This window comes from Brachyhypopomus gauderio, chromosome 8, assembly GCF_052324685.1.
Source record: "Brachyhypopomus gauderio isolate BG-103 chromosome 8, BGAUD_0.2, whole genome shotgun sequence".
NCBI lineage: Eukaryota > Metazoa > Chordata > Actinopteri > Gymnotiformes > Hypopomidae > Brachyhypopomus > Brachyhypopomus gauderio.
The window spans coordinates 20,146,104-20,164,409 of record NC_135218.1 but is presented as its reverse complement, the minus strand read 5'-3'; the positions used below and the strand labels follow the sequence as shown (position 1 = coordinate 20,164,409).

General features: G+C 39.8%; 1 protein-coding gene across 2 annotated transcripts; it reads right to left on the bottom strand.

Annotated features, from left to right (window-relative positions):
* Positions 1-3,466: 3,466 nt before the first annotated feature.
* Positions 3,467-13,674, bottom strand: faah (fatty acid amide hydrolase). 2 transcript variants are annotated; one of them, XM_077015224.1, is made up of 15 exons: positions 12,691-13,672; positions 12,405-12,518; positions 11,157-11,303; positions 10,592-10,725; positions 10,300-10,506; positions 10,131-10,171; positions 9,871-9,995; positions 9,666-9,791; positions 9,113-9,210; positions 8,908-9,007; positions 8,641-8,684; positions 8,394-8,433; positions 8,200-8,308; positions 6,914-7,059; positions 3,467-4,040 (listed from the first exon to the last, which is right to left on the bottom strand). In XM_077015224.1, the coding sequence occupies exons 1-15, from the start codon at positions 12,865-12,867 to the stop codon at positions 3,915-3,917; spliced, it is 1,734 nt and encodes a 577-aa protein (XP_076871339.1). In that variant the 5' UTR covers positions 12,868-13,672; the 3' UTR covers positions 3,467-3,914. The 2 variants fall into 2 exon arrangements, with proteins under 2 accessions (XP_076871339.1, XP_076871340.1); XM_077015225.1 differs by lacking the exon at positions 3,467-4,040 and adding an exon at positions 5,360-6,732 and having other exon boundaries at positions 6,862-7,059; positions 12,691-13,674.
* Between the last annotated feature and the right edge of the window lie 4,632 nt (positions 13,675-18,306).

Genomic DNA, 18,306 nt, shown 5'->3' with positions numbered 1-18,306 from the left:
CCTGCCTGGCATGTGAGTAGACATGTTTCTTTAGTCTGCTAGGGCAGGAACACTGTGTGGAGGAAAACATTACACTCATGTTCCACCAGACTAGCTGCAAACATCCCCATATATCACTCCTACACTGGTAAAACTTACCCATGTATCACACTACTGCTTAAACTTCCCCATAGATCACTCCTTTACTGGTTAAACGCCTCCATGTATAACTCCCTTACTGGTTATAGATCACCATGTATCACTCCTCTACTGGTTATAGATCACCATGTATCACTCCTCTACTGGTTATAGATCACCATGTATCACTCCTCTACTGGTAAAACATCACCATGTGTCAGTTCTCTATTAGTTAAATGTTTCCCTGCATCACTCCAAAATCCTCATCTATCACTTCTCTGATTCATAAGACCTACAGAAGTGGGCTGCACAGTACTTGCTGGTTGAACGGTAATGGGGAGACTGTTGGGTCCAGACTGAACATGTCCATGCTGAGCAGTGCCCTCATACACAAAGCCAGACTCTCCACATATCTGGCCATGGGCCCAATAGAAGACACCACTGTAAAACAAATCTTTTTTTTTTAGTCTTTCAGAAGCATTTTAACTGAGACAATTTAAAATTTACAGCCAGTCCTGTTTACTCTGTAAACTGGTAGCATGACATGTGCAGTCATGGCCTGGTGGTTAGGGAACTGGTCTTGTGACTGGAGGGTTGTGGGTTCAATTCCCAGACCTGAGGCCATGACTGAGGTGCCCTTGACTGAGCAAGGCCCTTAACCCTTAATTGCTTAATTGTTTAAAAAATGAGATAAAAATGTAAGTCGCTCTGGATAAGGGCGTCTGCCGTAAATGTAAACTGTTGGTGTAGTACTTCACCTGATTTTATGCCTTTAGCACAAGAACAGGTATTCCATTTTTTAGACAACTTTATTCCTGCCCTTGATATTTTTGTAGCATGAACACCTTATTCTGTTCAATGTAGGCTTAAACCTGTGGAATAATCTGTTATCATTTGTGGTATTGTTTAGTAAGTATGCATAGAGACCACCACTTGTCTTCTGAAGATTATGGGGGTTCACAGTCATCCCATAGATTGGGTTGCTACATTCATAACTGCAATTCACAGAAACCACTAGATTTTAGTTTTGTAGTATTCTGCAGAAAATCAGAGTGTATTACAAAGTGAAGCTGGGTTCTCACTTCAGAAGGCCCTGTGGGACATTGGTTTTGATGAAGGGGATCGCCCCTTGGACTGTGACCACCACACTGTCCATTAATGCAGGGTCATCTAGCTCGCTCTCTCTCTCTCTCTCTCTCTCTCTCTCTCTCACACACACACACACACACACACACACACACACACACACACACACACACACACACACACACACACACACACGCACCTTTGGAAGTGTCAAGAATGCCCATGACCGCCAGAGGGCGCCATCGCCGGAATATTGACCAGCACACCGGACTCTAAATTACTGTATGAACACCTGATTTTTTTCATAAATAATGTACATTTGAAGGATTCTTTGTAAAGGGTACACCATGCCACTAGAACAGTGTTTTATAAAATAACCAAAGTATATGAACATAACTTTATTTAGCAAAAAACGTGATTAATACTATGTTTTCTGAAGGTTACAACAGTCAGTAATCAGTAGTTGGTGTGCAGGCCTTTGAATGACTTCTGCAGCTGCAGGACATCACTAGTGTCACTCTGCTCTGGTGTGATTTTGGTCCACTTTGTTTCACTCTGCTCTGGTGTGATTTTGGTCCACTCTTTGTTTCACTCTGCTCTGGTGTGATTTTGGTTCACTCTTTGTTTCACTCTGCTCTGGTGTGATTTTGGTTCACTCTTCGTCTCACACTGCTCTGATGTGATTTTGGTTCACTCTTCGTCTCACACTGCTCTGATGTGATTTTGGTCCACTCTTTGTCTCACACTGCTCTGGTGTGATTTTGGTTCACTCTTCTTCTTTCCAGAGGTTTTCTATTGGGTTTAGATCAGGACTCTGAGCTGGTCATTTCACTGTTTTTAGTTTCAAGGAACTGCTTTAAGCATTTGGCTGTGTAACAGGGGAATTTGTCCTGCATGAAAATTGCTGATTGAGTGATGAACGTGAGGAAGGAACGTGTTGTTGAAGGTTCTGATCCACACTTACATTCACTCTGCCATGTAGCTGTATGAGATGTCCAACTCCCGCTGCCAAAAACATCCCCCGAACCACAACACCTCCTCCTCCTCCACCTTTCACTGACTTCTTTACACACTTTGAGTAAGCAACGAAATGCAGATTGCATCCATCCAGAGGTGCAAGCAAAAATATTGATATGTATATCTATATTACAATATACATTACATTTAAGTACATTACAAATGCACTTAAACTTTCTTTCATTACTACAATTAACTCTGGACCACTTTTCTGTCCACACATGCTCCTCAGCTCATCTCAAAGATGAGTTTGGCTTTTTGATTATTTCCGCAGAGATAATTGGTCACTGCAGGGTGGACTTTCAGCCCAAATGCTCTTAAACATCGAGACACTATGACGAATGAATGAATAATTCGACTTGTCCAGCACCTTTCAACATACCCAAAGTTGCTTTACAATTTTAACACAGGTACATGTCTTACACGACCGATCATACACCGGCAAGAAGCATCAGACAATTGCGCACAGAATCCACAGCCCCCTGGGGGACTGAATCAGGTTGCAATAAGGGGAGAGAGGACAGACCCCAGTGACAGAGCACCATCCCCCAATATAATTTTTATGCTGTGCTTTAAAATAAATATTTATGAAATAATCTTTAAAAATATCCATTTAGGATATAGTGTCTTTACTAATCTCTCACTCATCTAATATATATATATATATATATATATATATATATATATATATATATATATATATATATATATATATATATGTGTGTGTGTGTGTGTGTGTGTACTTGCCTTTAATCTTCAGATGGTAAAAAGGGAAGTGCAGGCAAAGGTAGGGTCACAAGGTCACATGAAATAAAATGAGACGTGAACAGGAAAGCTGTTACTAGGCGAGCAGAGTTAGAATGAAGGCCTTGCAACAGGTCTTATGTTCAGAAAGACATTTTCCTTGTAGGGAATTCTGACACTGGTTACAAACCCCACCTGGATTAAGTTTACCCTGTAAACCACTTTAGAGATTACTCTCTGTAAACCACTCAATTAAGTTTACCTTCAATCTCTATAACTATGACCAAACATGTCCATACCTGACGCCCTCCAATACCGAACTCAGAATTCTTGTTTTTGCTGTACATCTACTAAGCTTTTCTGAAAAGAAAAACTTTGGGCTATCATGTATCATCCAGGGCCTACCTGTTATTTGTTTTCATACATACTATATTATTTATGTATTTATGTATGTCAAATATGTATGTATGTATTATGTATAATAGAACAGCAGTAGTTTGTGTTCAGTCCTTTATTTAGCAAACATTTTCATATTAAAATAACAACTGTAAATGTTACACTGTATACCTTGTTAATAGTTCCATTCTATATGAGTTCATTTTACTGGACTATATGAATACAGTTATATGGTTAAATAAGAATACTGAATATTGTTGTATAATTCTACTTGTGCAAGATGTTGTATGCTGTGTTCTTTTGACCAAAGTGGATTGGTGCAAGCTCAAAAAATTCAAATTAATTAAATTAACCCTAACCCACACAAATATGGTCTGAATTACCATTAGCCAAGTATTACCACTAGCATTCACATTCCGTGTATTGCTAGAACTCTTCAATCAAAAGTAAAAAAAAATCAAACAATAATTAAAAACAAAAATTCAATGTGTGGTATAGGTGTGTTGGTTAGTGTGTGTTGTAGTGTAGATGAGTGTGTGGTATAAGTGTGTTGGTTAGTGTGCATTTATTCTCTTTGCACAGAGTTCCACTTCTCTCATTAAGCGCAGACACTGCTCATCCTGCCAAGGTAGAGACACACACTGCACTGCAACGGGCAAACCCACACTGCCCTGTACCGCCTGCAAACACACACACACACACACACACACGCAAAGACACACATACACACAGGCATACAGACAGACACACTCATGGTTAGAAACATATTACCATACAAATCCATGGCTAATACTTACTGCTGATCAAAGACTTGAGTCACAAAGTATGAGTGGTACCATGTTTGTTGTATTCTTGGTGTACTAGCCCATGGGTTAAAGCAAGAAATTTTCATTTGACTGAAAAATTTTTCCTGGCAAAAGACAATGCCAGCAATTACTGAAAATGTGGTGTAGTTGGGACACGGCCTCTTTTGCCTAATTCTACACAATAAACACATTATCTGGGGGTCCTCTTCCAGAAAATTATTTAAAGATCAAGTCAAATTTAGTGAATCCTGGTGAGAGGTATGAAGCTCTTGTTTTTATCAGATTCACCAATCGCAAAAACATAAGCTGTAAGGTTACCTGCTTTAAGTAGGTATGTTACAAAATAATTAACACCACTGGATAGAGCTTTTAAATACAAACAGAACAACACCATCCATGTTAAGCCTGGTTTAAGCCTTTATACTTGACGCAGCACGAGTGGCGTGAGCAGCGCGAGGGTCCGCACGCCGAAAATGACGTAATCGCGGTGGCTCCACCCGTGCGCGAGAGCCTCGCAGTCGTGCACCTCTCGAATTTTGTAACTTCGCACGCACAGCGCTTCAGCGCAGTGAACCAAGTCATGTTTGCCGGGTTCATACACATTTATAAGGTGAAATTAAAGCACTTGTACGTCACTTTTAAGGTCCATTTCAACGCGTTCTCAACGTTAAATTTAATTAAGTTAAATATTTATACATATACTCGAAATGATTAGAAATAATTCGCTTTTTATCACATTATTTAATGGTGGTTTATTTTCAAAACGCCCAATCTTAACGACTTCACGTTCTCTCATGTTTCGTCCTGGAATTACAAGAGGCTTGTATTTGTTAACGTAATAACTGTTCAGTCAGACAGATATTTGTTGTGAAACGAAGTAGTTACATTTTCAAGCATTTTAAAGTACTTTAGCCTAAATTCCAGCACTTTGAGCGGTGTTTCTTTATACTACCACATATTACTTCGGACTACACTGCAAAAAGAATGTGACGCAGCAAGTAGCCTCCGCCGTTCGCGCAGGTGTACAGAGTCGCGCGCTACGATCACACCAGGCAGGAGGGGGGTAAAAACTTTTCTACGTAACATCCGCAAATCTGAAGGCGGAATGAACCGCAAGTCGATCAAATGACACCGCCGTCATCCATCCAGCGCTGATGAACGCCAGTGAGAATCATATTCGGCCACAAAACAGATAGCACGCGCGTGTGTTGTTTATTATGATTTGACGGATTTTTTTCCCCAAAAAAATCAAATGACGGAAATCCGTCGTAGTGACGGAGAACTTTAACCCATGTACTAGCCTGTCCCATTACAACACTGCCGCCCTCTATACATGTACAAATGCTGCCTCCATGTGGCACAATTCAGCATTTTCTTGGCTGCAAATTATACTTCCTGTTACTGCAAAACCACATACAATAAACAATATGGACAATATATTAATGAGTAACACATAATGAAAAAAAAAATGTAAATGTGCCATATTTTGTCAATTGTGATTTTTACACCCCAATCGAAATTTGTCCTCCGCTTTTAACCCATCTGTGCAGTCAGAACACACACATACACACACTAGTGATTACTAGGGGGCCGTGGATCACACGTGCCCAGAGCGGTGGGCTAGCCCAGCGCCCGGGGAGCAGTTGGGGTTAGGTGCCTTGCTCAAGGGCACCTCAGTCATGGCCTCAGGTCTGGGAATCGAACCCACGACCCTCCGGTCACAAGGCCAGTTCCCTAACCACCAGGCCATGACTGCCCCTAATGCAAGACTAATGATTCACAGATACTGGACATTTCATATTTCCACGTTCCCAATACTGTTTGGATTTGTGCCAAAACACAATTTATGTTTATGTATGTTTATTTTGTCAGGGACAATGTGCAAAGTCCCATAAAACCCAGATGAGTGGAAATGCTTCATACTGGGATTCAGACAAACCCTAACATGACTAACACTAAACACACAAATCCTAACATGACCAACACTAAACACACCAGATTTCTAATGTACACCTGTAGTTCCATGGCAACTAAGCAAGACTAATACTAAAAACACAGTAAATTGCAACATCTATAATCCAAATTAAACAGAGTTGTATAATCCAGGTTCAGAAAGTAAAAGCCCTCACCAGGATTTTGCTCAAGCTTGCTAGATTTTCTAATTAGTGCAATCCAGGTAAAATAAGTGGAATCAACACAATCCAGGAAGCCTGAGCAAAATCCTGGTGAGGACTTTTACTTTCTGAACCTGGATTATACAACTCTGAAATTAAATATATAAAATAATCAATTAAATACATATATCCACTATCAATTACACAATATACATAGACCTTAGCAGAGAACACAGACAACAGAGTCTAATTATGGTAATGCAAATTTGACTGATACAGGTATAAATACAGGTCAGAAACCAATATTAGGTATTTTATGAATTTATCCAGGTAAGGGGTTATCAATATCTAAACAGAATACTTAAACAGAATGTTAAACAGGATTCACTGATTCACTCAGTCACTCAGTTATTTCAAACAGGACCACTGGAGATCACCTGGAGATCTGGTTCCTGGGGGCACATGCAGGATGAGAGTGACACAAGTGAAAATGGAAGACGCTCTGTTTAAGGTGCTGCTCTGGGGATAGGGTTTAAGGTCCTAACTTTGACCCTGACCCTGAACCTAATCCTATCCCTAACCTTATTCTCACCAGCCTGCAAACATTCCAAACTCAGGGTAGTGCACATTGACCTTGAGGAAGAACTTGTCCCAGATGTCCCCAAAGTACCCTCTGTACCGAGTCAACAAGGCTTCGTCCTCAGCAGTGACCGTGGTGACGGGAACCACCCCCGCAGGGAAGTTGAGCACATTGAATACCCCGGTGTAACTGAGGGCATCTACACAAACCAGACACACACAGCAAACAATGCTGTAATGAGGCCTGACAGTCAGGGAGCAGTGTTAATTCTGACAGAGAAATTTTAATTATAAGTAGCTATTCAATTATAATGTCATTAGTAAAAAAATGATAGCATATACTGCAAAACTGAAATACAAACAATTAACAGATACTGAACATTTCATATTTCCATGCGAAATGGGTAGATTGCCAGTAGACTGAGATATCTCCACTGTCAGAGCAAATTAAACCATCACTAAAAGTATGAAGTGCAGTAGAGTGGTGTAGTACTGGTGGGTGCATTAGAGTGGTGTAGTACTGATGGGTGCATTAGAGTGGTGTAGTACTGGTGGGTGCATTAGAGTGGTGTAGTACTGGTGGGTGCATTAGAGTGGTGTAGTACTGGTGGGTGCATTAGAGTGGTGTAGTACTGGTGGGTGCATTAGAGTGGTGTAGTACTGGTGGGTGCATTAGAGTGGTGTAGTACTGGTGGGTGCATTAGAGTGGTGTAGTACTGGTGGGTGCATTAGAGTGGTGTAGTACTGGTGGGTGCATTAGAGTGGTGTAGTACTGGTGGGTGCATTAGAGTGGTGTAGTACTGGTGGGTGCATTAGAGTGGTGTAGTACTGGTGGGTGCATTAGAGTGGTGTAGTACTGGTGGGTGCATTAGAGTGGTGTAGTACTGGTGAGTGCATTAGAGTGGTGTAGTACTGGTGAGTGCATTAGAGTGGTGTAGTACTGGTGGGTGCATTAGAGTGGTGTAGTACTGGTGGGTGCATTAGAGTGGTGTAGTACTGGTGGATGCATTAGGCATTAGAGTGGTGTAGGACTGGTGAGTGCATTAGAGTGGTGTAGTACTGGTGGGTGCATTAGAGTGGTGTAGTACTGGTGGGTGCATTAGAGTGGTGTAGTACTGGTGGGTGCATTAGAGTGGTGTAGTACTGGTGGGTGCATTAGAGTGGTGTAGTACTGGTGGGTGCATTAGAGTGGTGTAGTACTGGTGGGTGCATTAGAGTGGTGTAGTACTGGTGGGTGCATTAGAGTGGTGTAGTACTGGTGGGTGCATTAGAGTGGTGTAGTACTGGTGGGTGCATTAGAGTGGTGTAGTACTGGTGGGTGCATTAGAGTGGTGTAGTACTGGTGAGTTTTCCACAGTAGTAGAAGTTGTAGGCAGGTCCCAGCATAGGGCAGAGTAACACATCCAACTCCAGCCTCCTCCACTCTGCTGCCACCTCACTGATGTAGTCCTACACAAACACAAACAACACTGCACAGCCCTGGATTTCACAGTGAAGCAACAAACAAGAACTCAAATCAAACTCACACTGCTACCTCAATGTCTTTGTGTTGTTCCCATATGTCAGCCACAGAGCTATAAAACACACAGCAGTGCATAAGACTCTTTACATAATAAAATAGATAACAGCATTTCAGCATCACATGCAACAGGAATTTTTAAAACAGAACTCAAGCCTGCACACAAGAGTGATGCCTAGTTAAACATACACAGCTGAATCATATAAAACACTTATGAATAATTAGCAATGTACGTTTTGCACTTTAGTACTTTTGGACTTACTCAAGCCCACAAATTGCATTCAGAGCTGAAGCCACACGTGGGTACTAAAGGAGGAAACATATGCATGTTTGTTAGTTTATTCATTCTAGATACTCTGTATTCTTACACTGTATTGCCATTGACTCCATTCATTTAGGGTATTGTAGACTCATTTATTCATAGGTTCTGGGTTGAACTGCTTTTCATGAAATGTGCCAGTGATGTCAGATTGCACCGCATATAAACTATTTTTATTGTACATAAACAATATTAGTAGACTTCACTCACAATGGGTCTAAGGACAATAGAAAGAATCTTCTTAACAAAGCGAGGAAGACTATAGGAGACTGTCTGGGGTCGTAGACATGGGTCAACAGGTCCTCCCTTTCTAAAATACAATGACAGCTGTGATTAGAGGGATTCTGCTCATGACTCACATTAAAAACTTATGTCTAATTACTAATAAAGTGAAGGATGTACAAATGTAACTTACAAGTAGCTAAGAATAGTGGTACCTCCGTCAGCAAGAATACCTTTTATGGCATATTCATGAATGGCCATGAACAGTCTTGGGAGCTGGAATGGAACCAGCTGGAATTCCATGGAGTGATAGAGAATAGAGGTAGAATATAGGTAGAAAGACAGACAGACAGATAGAGGGATAGAGATACAAAATAATTGACTCAAGGTGCCATCTGAACAAAACATCTGCAATTGTAAACTGACTACGCCAGAATAAATAAGACTGATTAGATTGGTACTGCAGAGTGTCCTATAGTAGTGTTCTACAGTAGGGTCATATAGTAAAGTCTTCTATAGTAGTGTCCTACAATAGTGTTCTATAGTAGAGTGTTCTACAGTGGTGTCCTATAGTAGTGTTTGTGATTAACCAGGACGTAAAAACATACTTTATGCATGCTATACAAGTTTGCGTTTCTATCTGTCCAAGGTATAAACAACTAGCCAAAGTCCACCCCTTCCTCAGTAAAGTAACAATAATTTTCTAGCAGTTTGTTACAACACATAGCTGAGCATGATCAGCATACCGTATGACCTGCTTGTTCCAGAAGGTTCTTAGTTTCTTGCAGGGCTCTGGACATGCTTGGAGTTGGCTGAAGGTACCCATCGTTGTCATAGTAACCAATCCTCAAGCGTTCTGAGCTGTCATATACCTGTTCAATACATTAAGGAGTGATGCGAGACACCACAAACCATCCAGTGTGTAGTCCTGAAACACACAGAGTGCAGTACCTGCTGGTTGAATGGTAATGGGGGGACTGTTGGGTCCAGACTGAACATGTCTGCGCTGAGCAGTGCCCTCATACACAGAGCCAGACTCTCCACATCTCTGGCCATGGGCCCAATAGAAGACACCACTGTAAAGCAAATATTTACTTGTTTTTTAGTCTTTCAGAAGCATTTTAAATGAGACAATTGAAAATTTACAGCCAGTCCTGTTTACTCTGTAAACTTGTAGCATGCCATCATAAACTGCTGGTGTTGTACTCCACCTGATTTTATGCCTTTAGCACAAGAACTTATTCCACGTAAACTGTAGAGGAAAAAAGTCAAAAAGATAACTGTGGACACCATCATTTTATGTTAAAGTTATTGAAATACAGGTATTCAGTTTTACAGACAACTTTATTCCTGCCCTTGATATTTTTGCAGCATGAACACCTTATTCTGTTGAATGTGGGCTTAAACCCACAGATGCCACAGAAGGATGCTGGGATACGAATGCTTCCAGCAATGTCGGTTCCCAGACCCAGGATGGAGCCTCCTCCTCCAATCAGAGCACCCTCTCCCCCTGAAGAACCACCACTTGTCTTCTGAAGATTATGGGGGTTCACAGTCATCCCATAGATTGGGTTGCTACATTCATAACTGCAATTCACAGAAACCACTAGATTTTAGTATCATAGTATTCTTTGGAAAATCAGTGTATTACAAGGTGAAGCTGGGTTCTCACTTCAGAAGGCCCTGTGGGACATTGGTTTTGATGAAGGGGATCGCCCCTTGTCTCTTCAGGACTGTGACCACCACACTGTCCATTAATGCAGGGTCATCCAGCTTACACAACACTCCACAAGAAGAGTCATGGCCCTGTGCGCACACACACACGCATACGCGTGCGCACACACACACACGTATACACACACAAAAGCAGCTAACATTCTTGTCTTGTTTTTAGAAAAAAAACAAAAAACCAAACACCAAATACTAAAACATAACAAAAGTATTTTAAATATTTTTACTTCTGCATAAAACAAGCTGTGATTCCTACAAGATCTTCCAAACCTCTGATCTAAATCTAGCACTCTGCACTTTACCCTCATGAACTCTTTCATTTCAAATGCAAAGTGTTGCAAAGCAATGCCAAAAAAACAATAACATGCAAACAATTCACCAACACTAACGCTACCGTAACACTGCACTAACCCTTAAACTACCCTACAACTACCCTAACCCTAATACTACTCCTAGTATTAACCCTAAGCCTCACCCTAACACTACCTTAACCCTGCCCTCTATACCTTGTATCCAATGTTCTCCTTGAGGCTGACAGGAACCCCGTACAGAAGGCAGTTCTGGTTCTTGTGGGTTTCAATGTCTGCCAGCTGCTCCAGACTCTCGATGAGAACATCAGTGCCACAGTTAAGCTTCTGGTTCACCTCCAGAGCCTGTAAACAAGACCTTCTCTGGATCACCCCCATTTCACTAAATGTACAGAATTTGCTGAGCAAGTAGTTCTGGGTCTTAAAAAGTAAAACACCCTTAGCATATTATAAAAAAAACCCTATTTTTACATCTTGTAATTATTACTCAAGTCAGTTTGAGAGAAAAACTGCCATCAAGTCATTTTTTTTGCCTGAGAATTGTTTGGGAATTTATTTGTAGTAAAAAGTACAGAACAAATTGACAACCTGACTGAAGTTCTGTTAAATATCATCATTGTTTTGCTTATAACAATACCAGCAGATATGATTGTGCAGGTTCTTGTAAATATTGCTTTGACTACAATATGCTAATTGCGGAGGTCATATTATTCACTGTTACATAACAGTCTGGGATTTTGTAATTGATCCATATTAAGATCCTGTTTTGCATATACATGCTTCATTTACATTTCAACTAGATGACAGAGCTTGTGATTTCATGGTATGTCAGTTACATGTAACAATCTCTTTATTCAACTGTTATGGTAAGTATAACTTTCCATTCTATTACACCTACAAGCCAATAGTAAAATAATGGAGCAACAATCTAAAACCAATACTTAAATAATGCATAAACAAACTTAAAATAAGGCTGAAATAAATGTACATAAAAACTCAAATGTATGCTGAAATGTAACCCTCAAAGTCAGGTTGGTTATAGATCCCTTTGTCCACATTCCTATCATTAACACAGTAATGAGAAGTCATCAGTTATAAGTAAAATCAGAACATGTATTTTATGCAGACTACAGGTCCTGTTACAGAATGGGTTCTCTTTTATCCCCCCCACCACGTTTTAAGTTTATTTGCAATTTATTCAGTTATTAGTTAAATATGTATTTCGGTGTGACTTTTAATTAATCAAATTTTCTTTCTTTATGACTGATTACTAATTTTATTTGTCAAGTACCTAAATTGGTAATTACTTTCAACTCGTAAAATACTTGTCTTGTTTATTAAATAAACGTGCCTTGCCAACAAAACGTTTCCTACAGAAAACGTTACATAAGTATTTAGGTTAAGTCAGTCGACATAACGATTACGTGATTAAGAACCGCAACGCACCTTTTCTATGTAGGCGTGGAGCACAGCGGCGGGCAGCAGAGTTCCAGCTTGTATTTGCCTCGTGAGCTCAGCTAAGGGAAGGGTCACGATGGAAGTCAAATCTACCCCGGGGTTCTGCCAAAAGATACATTTATTAATCGGGCCCTTAAAAGAACCTTGTATTACATTGTCTACACGAAAGAATATGAACTTGCACACTCACTCTGTCTCTCTCTCTCTATCACACACATTATATATTACACTGTATGTATGTATTTGAAGAACGCAGTGCATATACCGTGATTACCGTTTTTTTAAACTCGTGCACGGCGTGTTCCGCCTGTTGGAGAGACGCAGCTCTTCTAGCTCTGGCGTTCAGTATTTTCTTCTGCGCTTTCCGGTGACGCGTCCATTTGAGTAGTAATACACTAACACTTGCACCACAAGCGACAGCAACTACAACTGGTATCCATTCATGAACCATGTCTAAAGTTTTTTTTTCCTTTTCCGTGCAATAATGTGAAAAACTCAAATGACCGTGCTACCAGCCTACCCCCGACAAAAGAAAATGGTGCTTTATATCGCTGCTACCTCCGACAAATGGGAATGTTGTGCTGCACCTCTCACTGCCACTACGTAATACTTACTGGACTGTAAAAAAATAACCGGTCCGTCCTGCATGTTACAGTCACTTAGTCGCAGTTTAACATTTAACGACGTGTGACGTACCAACTCCACAAGCCCTGCACACACATGCTACATGCAGGCTGCACACATCGGAAAAGCCTCCGTTCAAACGACAGGTGCTGCGGTACTTACATCGCATCTCATTTGGTGCACTCGCTTGAAACAATGTCACACATGAACCGCGTTATGAGGCTAAACGGCACACGGAGTCTCTGTGTCTCACCAGCTATTCTACTGGGTATACCGTCAGGACAAAACATTGAATGTTTGTACCGACCGCGTTAGCAAATCTACCGCCACAATTGGTTAAACAAATTACGAAGTAATGGATTACTGTCTGCTACGTACTACAACAGGCAGAAAGGAAAATACAGCGTCAGATAGTGTATTGTATATCAAACACGTACTTCGCAACAGCGACTCGATTCCTTATTTTAAAATGAATCGTTTGCGTAAAGGAACTCTTCACACGATTTGTACCGTTTCGCAACTTTCCTCAGCGGTAAAGTTGGTTTCACGTTCGCATATTCGGAATTCTTTCTTCGTAACTTTAAGACAGTAGCAGCAAAAGTGCAAATTCTTCATTCTGGCAAACAAACCAAACGCCTACAACTTTGCTTACGTCAGGAATATATTTATTTTAAATTGTAGACAACATGTTATTTTGAATGTAATGCTGTGTTAGGCACCGTCTACAAATTACGTTAAAACTGACGCAAGTGGCAGTCGTAAAGGCCCCACAGATTTTTTTTTTTACAATAGTTTTTGAAAGGTTCATCATAAGAAAACAAAACAAGTTGTAGTACGTAAAGTTCATGATGTATGACAACCTACAACTCCTAGATGGGTATTTATACTTTCACCAATTTTTAGTTGTCAGTGGAAAAATGACCCCACAGATCTGGTTGTAGCGATTGTGCACCAGACAAAAGAAGGAGTTCTTGCTGCATCATAGGAATTTGCAGACATTGAGGCTTCATGATTAACTTCTTGATTCCATTTTCTGTAGCTTCATGCAGAGCTACTTCAAAACCATCTTGAATTCTAAGGATTCTGCCAACAGGCTGTATGAGCTCGATCACTCCATTACAAGAGTACTTTTACATGGCTCAGAAGAAAAATGTGCTAAAGTTTGAAAAAGGTGACTAGAATTGTCTTCAGAGGATTATTCTGAACTTTTTTTGATAAAATTGAATTTTATTGGGAGATACTTGAGATCAGTAGCGAACCGTGACCATTATACCTGCTCCCCCCATTGAGACGACAGTACAGCTTTAGAAACGCAATAAACAATAATATCTGTACTAGATAACTTCTTAAATAAAATAAATTTTCATATTCCGCTCCCAACACGGAGATGTGAACCTTATTCTGTTGGAATCTTGTTTTGCTTAAGAAGTTATCTAGTACAGAAAAATAAGGTTCCAACAAAATGAGGTTCACAGCTCCGTGTTCCTCGGGAGTGGAATATGTAAACAACGCGCACAAGGGCATCAAAGGACTGAATCGAAACTAGCTAGCGGTGGTGTGCTAATGTCAGCTAGCGTTGCCACAACGGGCGGAAATTATCATACAGTTAAGCCTGCCCACTAAGAGGGAAGATATGATTGGTCAATTTTGCTGTCATTTAAAACTGGTATTGCGCTGAATTATAACTGCCAGGCCCTCTGTAAACGAACAGCGGGCATCACAGTCCTGATAGGGGGAGACACAGGCTCACAGGCTTCCACTTAACCCCTCACCTTCCAACACAGATTAAATAGACATGGGTGAATAATTTATTTGCTTATATTTTTGTAATTGTTTAGATGTCGATTGTCAAACTGTAAGTAGATAAAATTAAACTGGATAAATTATTGTATATATTTATATTTTAAGAATATTTTAGGCCCTCTGAGAGGGCGTAGAGGTTCCCCACTGCTTCAGATACACTAATTTTGAGTGGTAATTTTTTTTACATGAAATAATGACTCCATAGATTGTCGGTAATAGCATATCAGTGATGCAGCAATTGTGAATAACTAGAATAGTGCATTTCCTCAAGGAAATATGGAATGGTTGTGAAGTATACCACATTCTTACATGTGGTTACTAGGGAAGGTATTTCAGGTGATTACTTGTGATTTACTGGTGGCATTGTGATTTTTTTTCTTTGCAGAGGAAAGAGTCACATGAATCAGGATGTTGAGACAGAGTTATGTTTACTGAGCTTGGTGCTTGTTTGCAGCTCAGGTCCAGATAAAGGGCGACCCAGTACCAGTCATTCCCTGCTATACTTCTATTGTACAAACTGTGAGGTGGTTCCTTATACCTGGTTTCCAGAACTGTGCACCCTCCATAAGGTTACACAAGTATGAGAGAATACATAGAATGAGATAATGACATACCCAGGGGAGGCACAGGGCACCTGGTGTTAACCAAATTTCAAGTAGTCCCTTGATATGGTATCCCAGGTGATCGCAATGGTGTTTGTACCATTGTGTCGTAAGAAAGGTGCACAAATTTCTGTTCCCCACTCATTCCTCTAGGATGAAAATTCTCACGTCCCATTAAAACTGTGTAAACAAATCCACTGTTGCCAGTCACACTGAACATCACTGTTCCCAATCACAGGGGGTGTGATTAGGTTACAGGAGGGTTAGGGTCCATGAGGCCTCAACACTGTAAAAAATGATTTTTTCACTTTGTAAATATAATTAAGTTCATTTCTAAAAGAAATTAAGTACTTTCTAAAAGAATAATCTAGTACAGTCTAGTTACTTAAGAATTTCATGTAAAATTATATGTACTTGGTCTTTCTTTGTAATTGTTTGTCTTAAATTTTAGTCTAAATGGCAAAGCAAAATTTACAATATTTTTGTAATTTTTTTTCTTTTTGTGAGAAGCAAAACTGTAAAAGCACTTATGCTAACTGGGATTAGCAATTTACGTTCAGAAATACGTATGGTCACCATTAAAGTATTAACAATGTAGATATAATCACTTTAATGTACTTTAGATTAAAGTGTGTTTTTGGAAAGGCTTCACTGTGTTAGCGTAGTTATGTAGTATGTAGTTATGTAGTTTAGCTGCTGATATATTTTTTTCTGTACATCAACATGTGAATATTTTAAGAATATTTAAAGCTTTATATATTGTGGCGTCGCGGGCTAGCCCTGATATTAGTGTTGTTTAGTAGGGGGCAAGGCATTCATCTCCAGAATGCCCCTTGAGTTCATCTTAGGCACCATTACCGTGTCTATGAGCTAGAATAGAGAGGTGAGTGAGGTTATGCTTTATATCAGGGGTCACCAAATGGCGGACCGCGGTCCGGATCCGGACCCGAACGCCGTCCTGTCCGGACCCAATCACATTCCTGATTAACTGGATACGGACCAAAATGCCAAAAATATTTTTTAATTTTTACGGGAGACTAAATTTTAAACTGGAGCATTTATTTCAGGGCTACTGAAAAAACACTCAGTGACGAGTGTTACGTTCGCCCCCCCCCCCCTCTCATTCTTCTCTCATACAATATTGATGCACTGCTTGTGTGAGCTCGTGTTACTGTTCCGCCATAAAAAGAGCTATTTTTCTTGTTTCTTCACAATATATTGTGCAGTGTTTTGATTTCACTGTATATAACATTTTTATGCATGTTTTGTATCAGGAATGAATACTGTAATAAACAAAATATTTGGCAGTAAAGCATTAAGAGCTTCAAAATTACTACTATTACGTAAATAATCAGAATCAGAATCAAAATCGGGCTTTATTGGCCAAGTGTGCTCACATACAAGGAATTTGTGTTTGGTTACAGTAGCTTCCAGTGCACAATAACTAACAATAACATCACTGAAGTAAAACATTTACTCACACATAAACACACACACAAAACATACATTGTAAACTGTGTGCAGAGTTGTATATCTACAGTAAAGTGCTGAGTGCAGCAGTAAAAAGGCACTGAGGTGCAGACTGAGTTAAATAGTTAAATTAAATTGAACTGAATTAGATAAGGCATATAAGTTTGAGAATAGAACATTACTGGCAGAGACAATAAGTACAGAGTGTTCTTAGGCATTATCACCAGATTAATAAAGTGCAGTACAGGAGGTGAACAGGGTGAGAGGGACGAGCTGGATATCGATTGTAAGTAACAGTCTTATGTGTATGTGACAGACTGTATCCTGGATGTTGTGTTGTAGTGTTCAGCTGTTCATAAGAGTGATGGCATGTGGGAAGAAGCTTCTTTTTAGTCTGGTGGTCTTAATCTTCAGTTGGCTAAAACGCCGTCCTGAGGGGAGACGGTGGAACAGGTGGTGTCCAGGGTGTGAATACAAGCCATGGGAGAATGTGGTGCTACATTGTTGTAATAAAATCTACTAAGGTACACTGAGTAAAATCTAATTGTATAAACGTGTTAAAAAGTAACATTTTATGAAACATTTGTAGTTAAATACACTGAGAATTATGAGTAAATATTATTTTAATATATGCTTTGTTAAATTTACTTCCTGTTTTTAAGTGAAAAAAATTTTCCTAATTTTTTTTTTAAGTAAAGCCTACTGCTAATTTTTATCAGTGAAGGCCACAAGTTTCCATTTAGGTTTCCATTGCAGGCATGGGAAACAGATTCATCTTTCCAGTAGCAGGCATAAAGTAGCAACCTTATCAATCCTGGAAAATGCTGAGAAAATACCGCCTTTTTACAGAACTGAAAGCTACTTTGTCAGGTTGTGTGGGCTTTTGTTTGTATTCTCCATCCTGTGCAGAAGACCAAACTAATTTTGTAGGTGTTTGGTGGTGTGAATTATCTTTTCAAAATAAAATTAAAAAGACAAAAAAGATTCCCACGGAATATAATGATGTTATACCTGCATAATGATGGATTTTTAACTTGCATATATTGAATATATTGAATGAATGCATGGTTTTGGTATTTGACAATGGAGACTCAAACACTAGTATGTGAAAGTTGGCAGAGCAGTTACAAATGGTCATGTGTTAACATATTAGCCAAACCTGATGACAAACTCAGTTTAGGAAAAATTGAGGCCTGCGTAAGTGATGTTAAATACTGGATTTCTCTAAACTTCCTCCAACTTAATGAATAATTCAAAACGGAAGTTCTCCTTCTGGGCACAAAGGCCGCAAGACAGAAAATACCAGATCTAATGCTAAATCTTGCAGGCTACCTTATTACACCTGGCACAGTAGCCAAAAATCTCAGCGTCATACTCGACTCTGACCTATC

What these genes read in the sequence shown, in the direction of transcription:
- faah (XM_077015224.1), bottom strand. Translation starts at nt 12,867, where the DNA reads ATGGTTCATGAATGGATACCAGTTGTAGTTGCTGTCGCTTGTGGTGCA. An exon ending in TCCACGCCTACATAGAAAAG is followed by an intron (nt 11,304 to 12,404) that starts GTGCGTTGCGGT and finishes TCTTGTTTACAG; the next exon opens with GCTCTGGAGGTGAACCAGAA. An exon ending in TGCTAAAGGCATAAAATCAG is followed by an intron (nt 9,996 to 10,130) that starts GTGGAGTACAAC and finishes TTTGCTTTACAG; the next exon opens with TGGTGTCTTCTATTGGGCCC.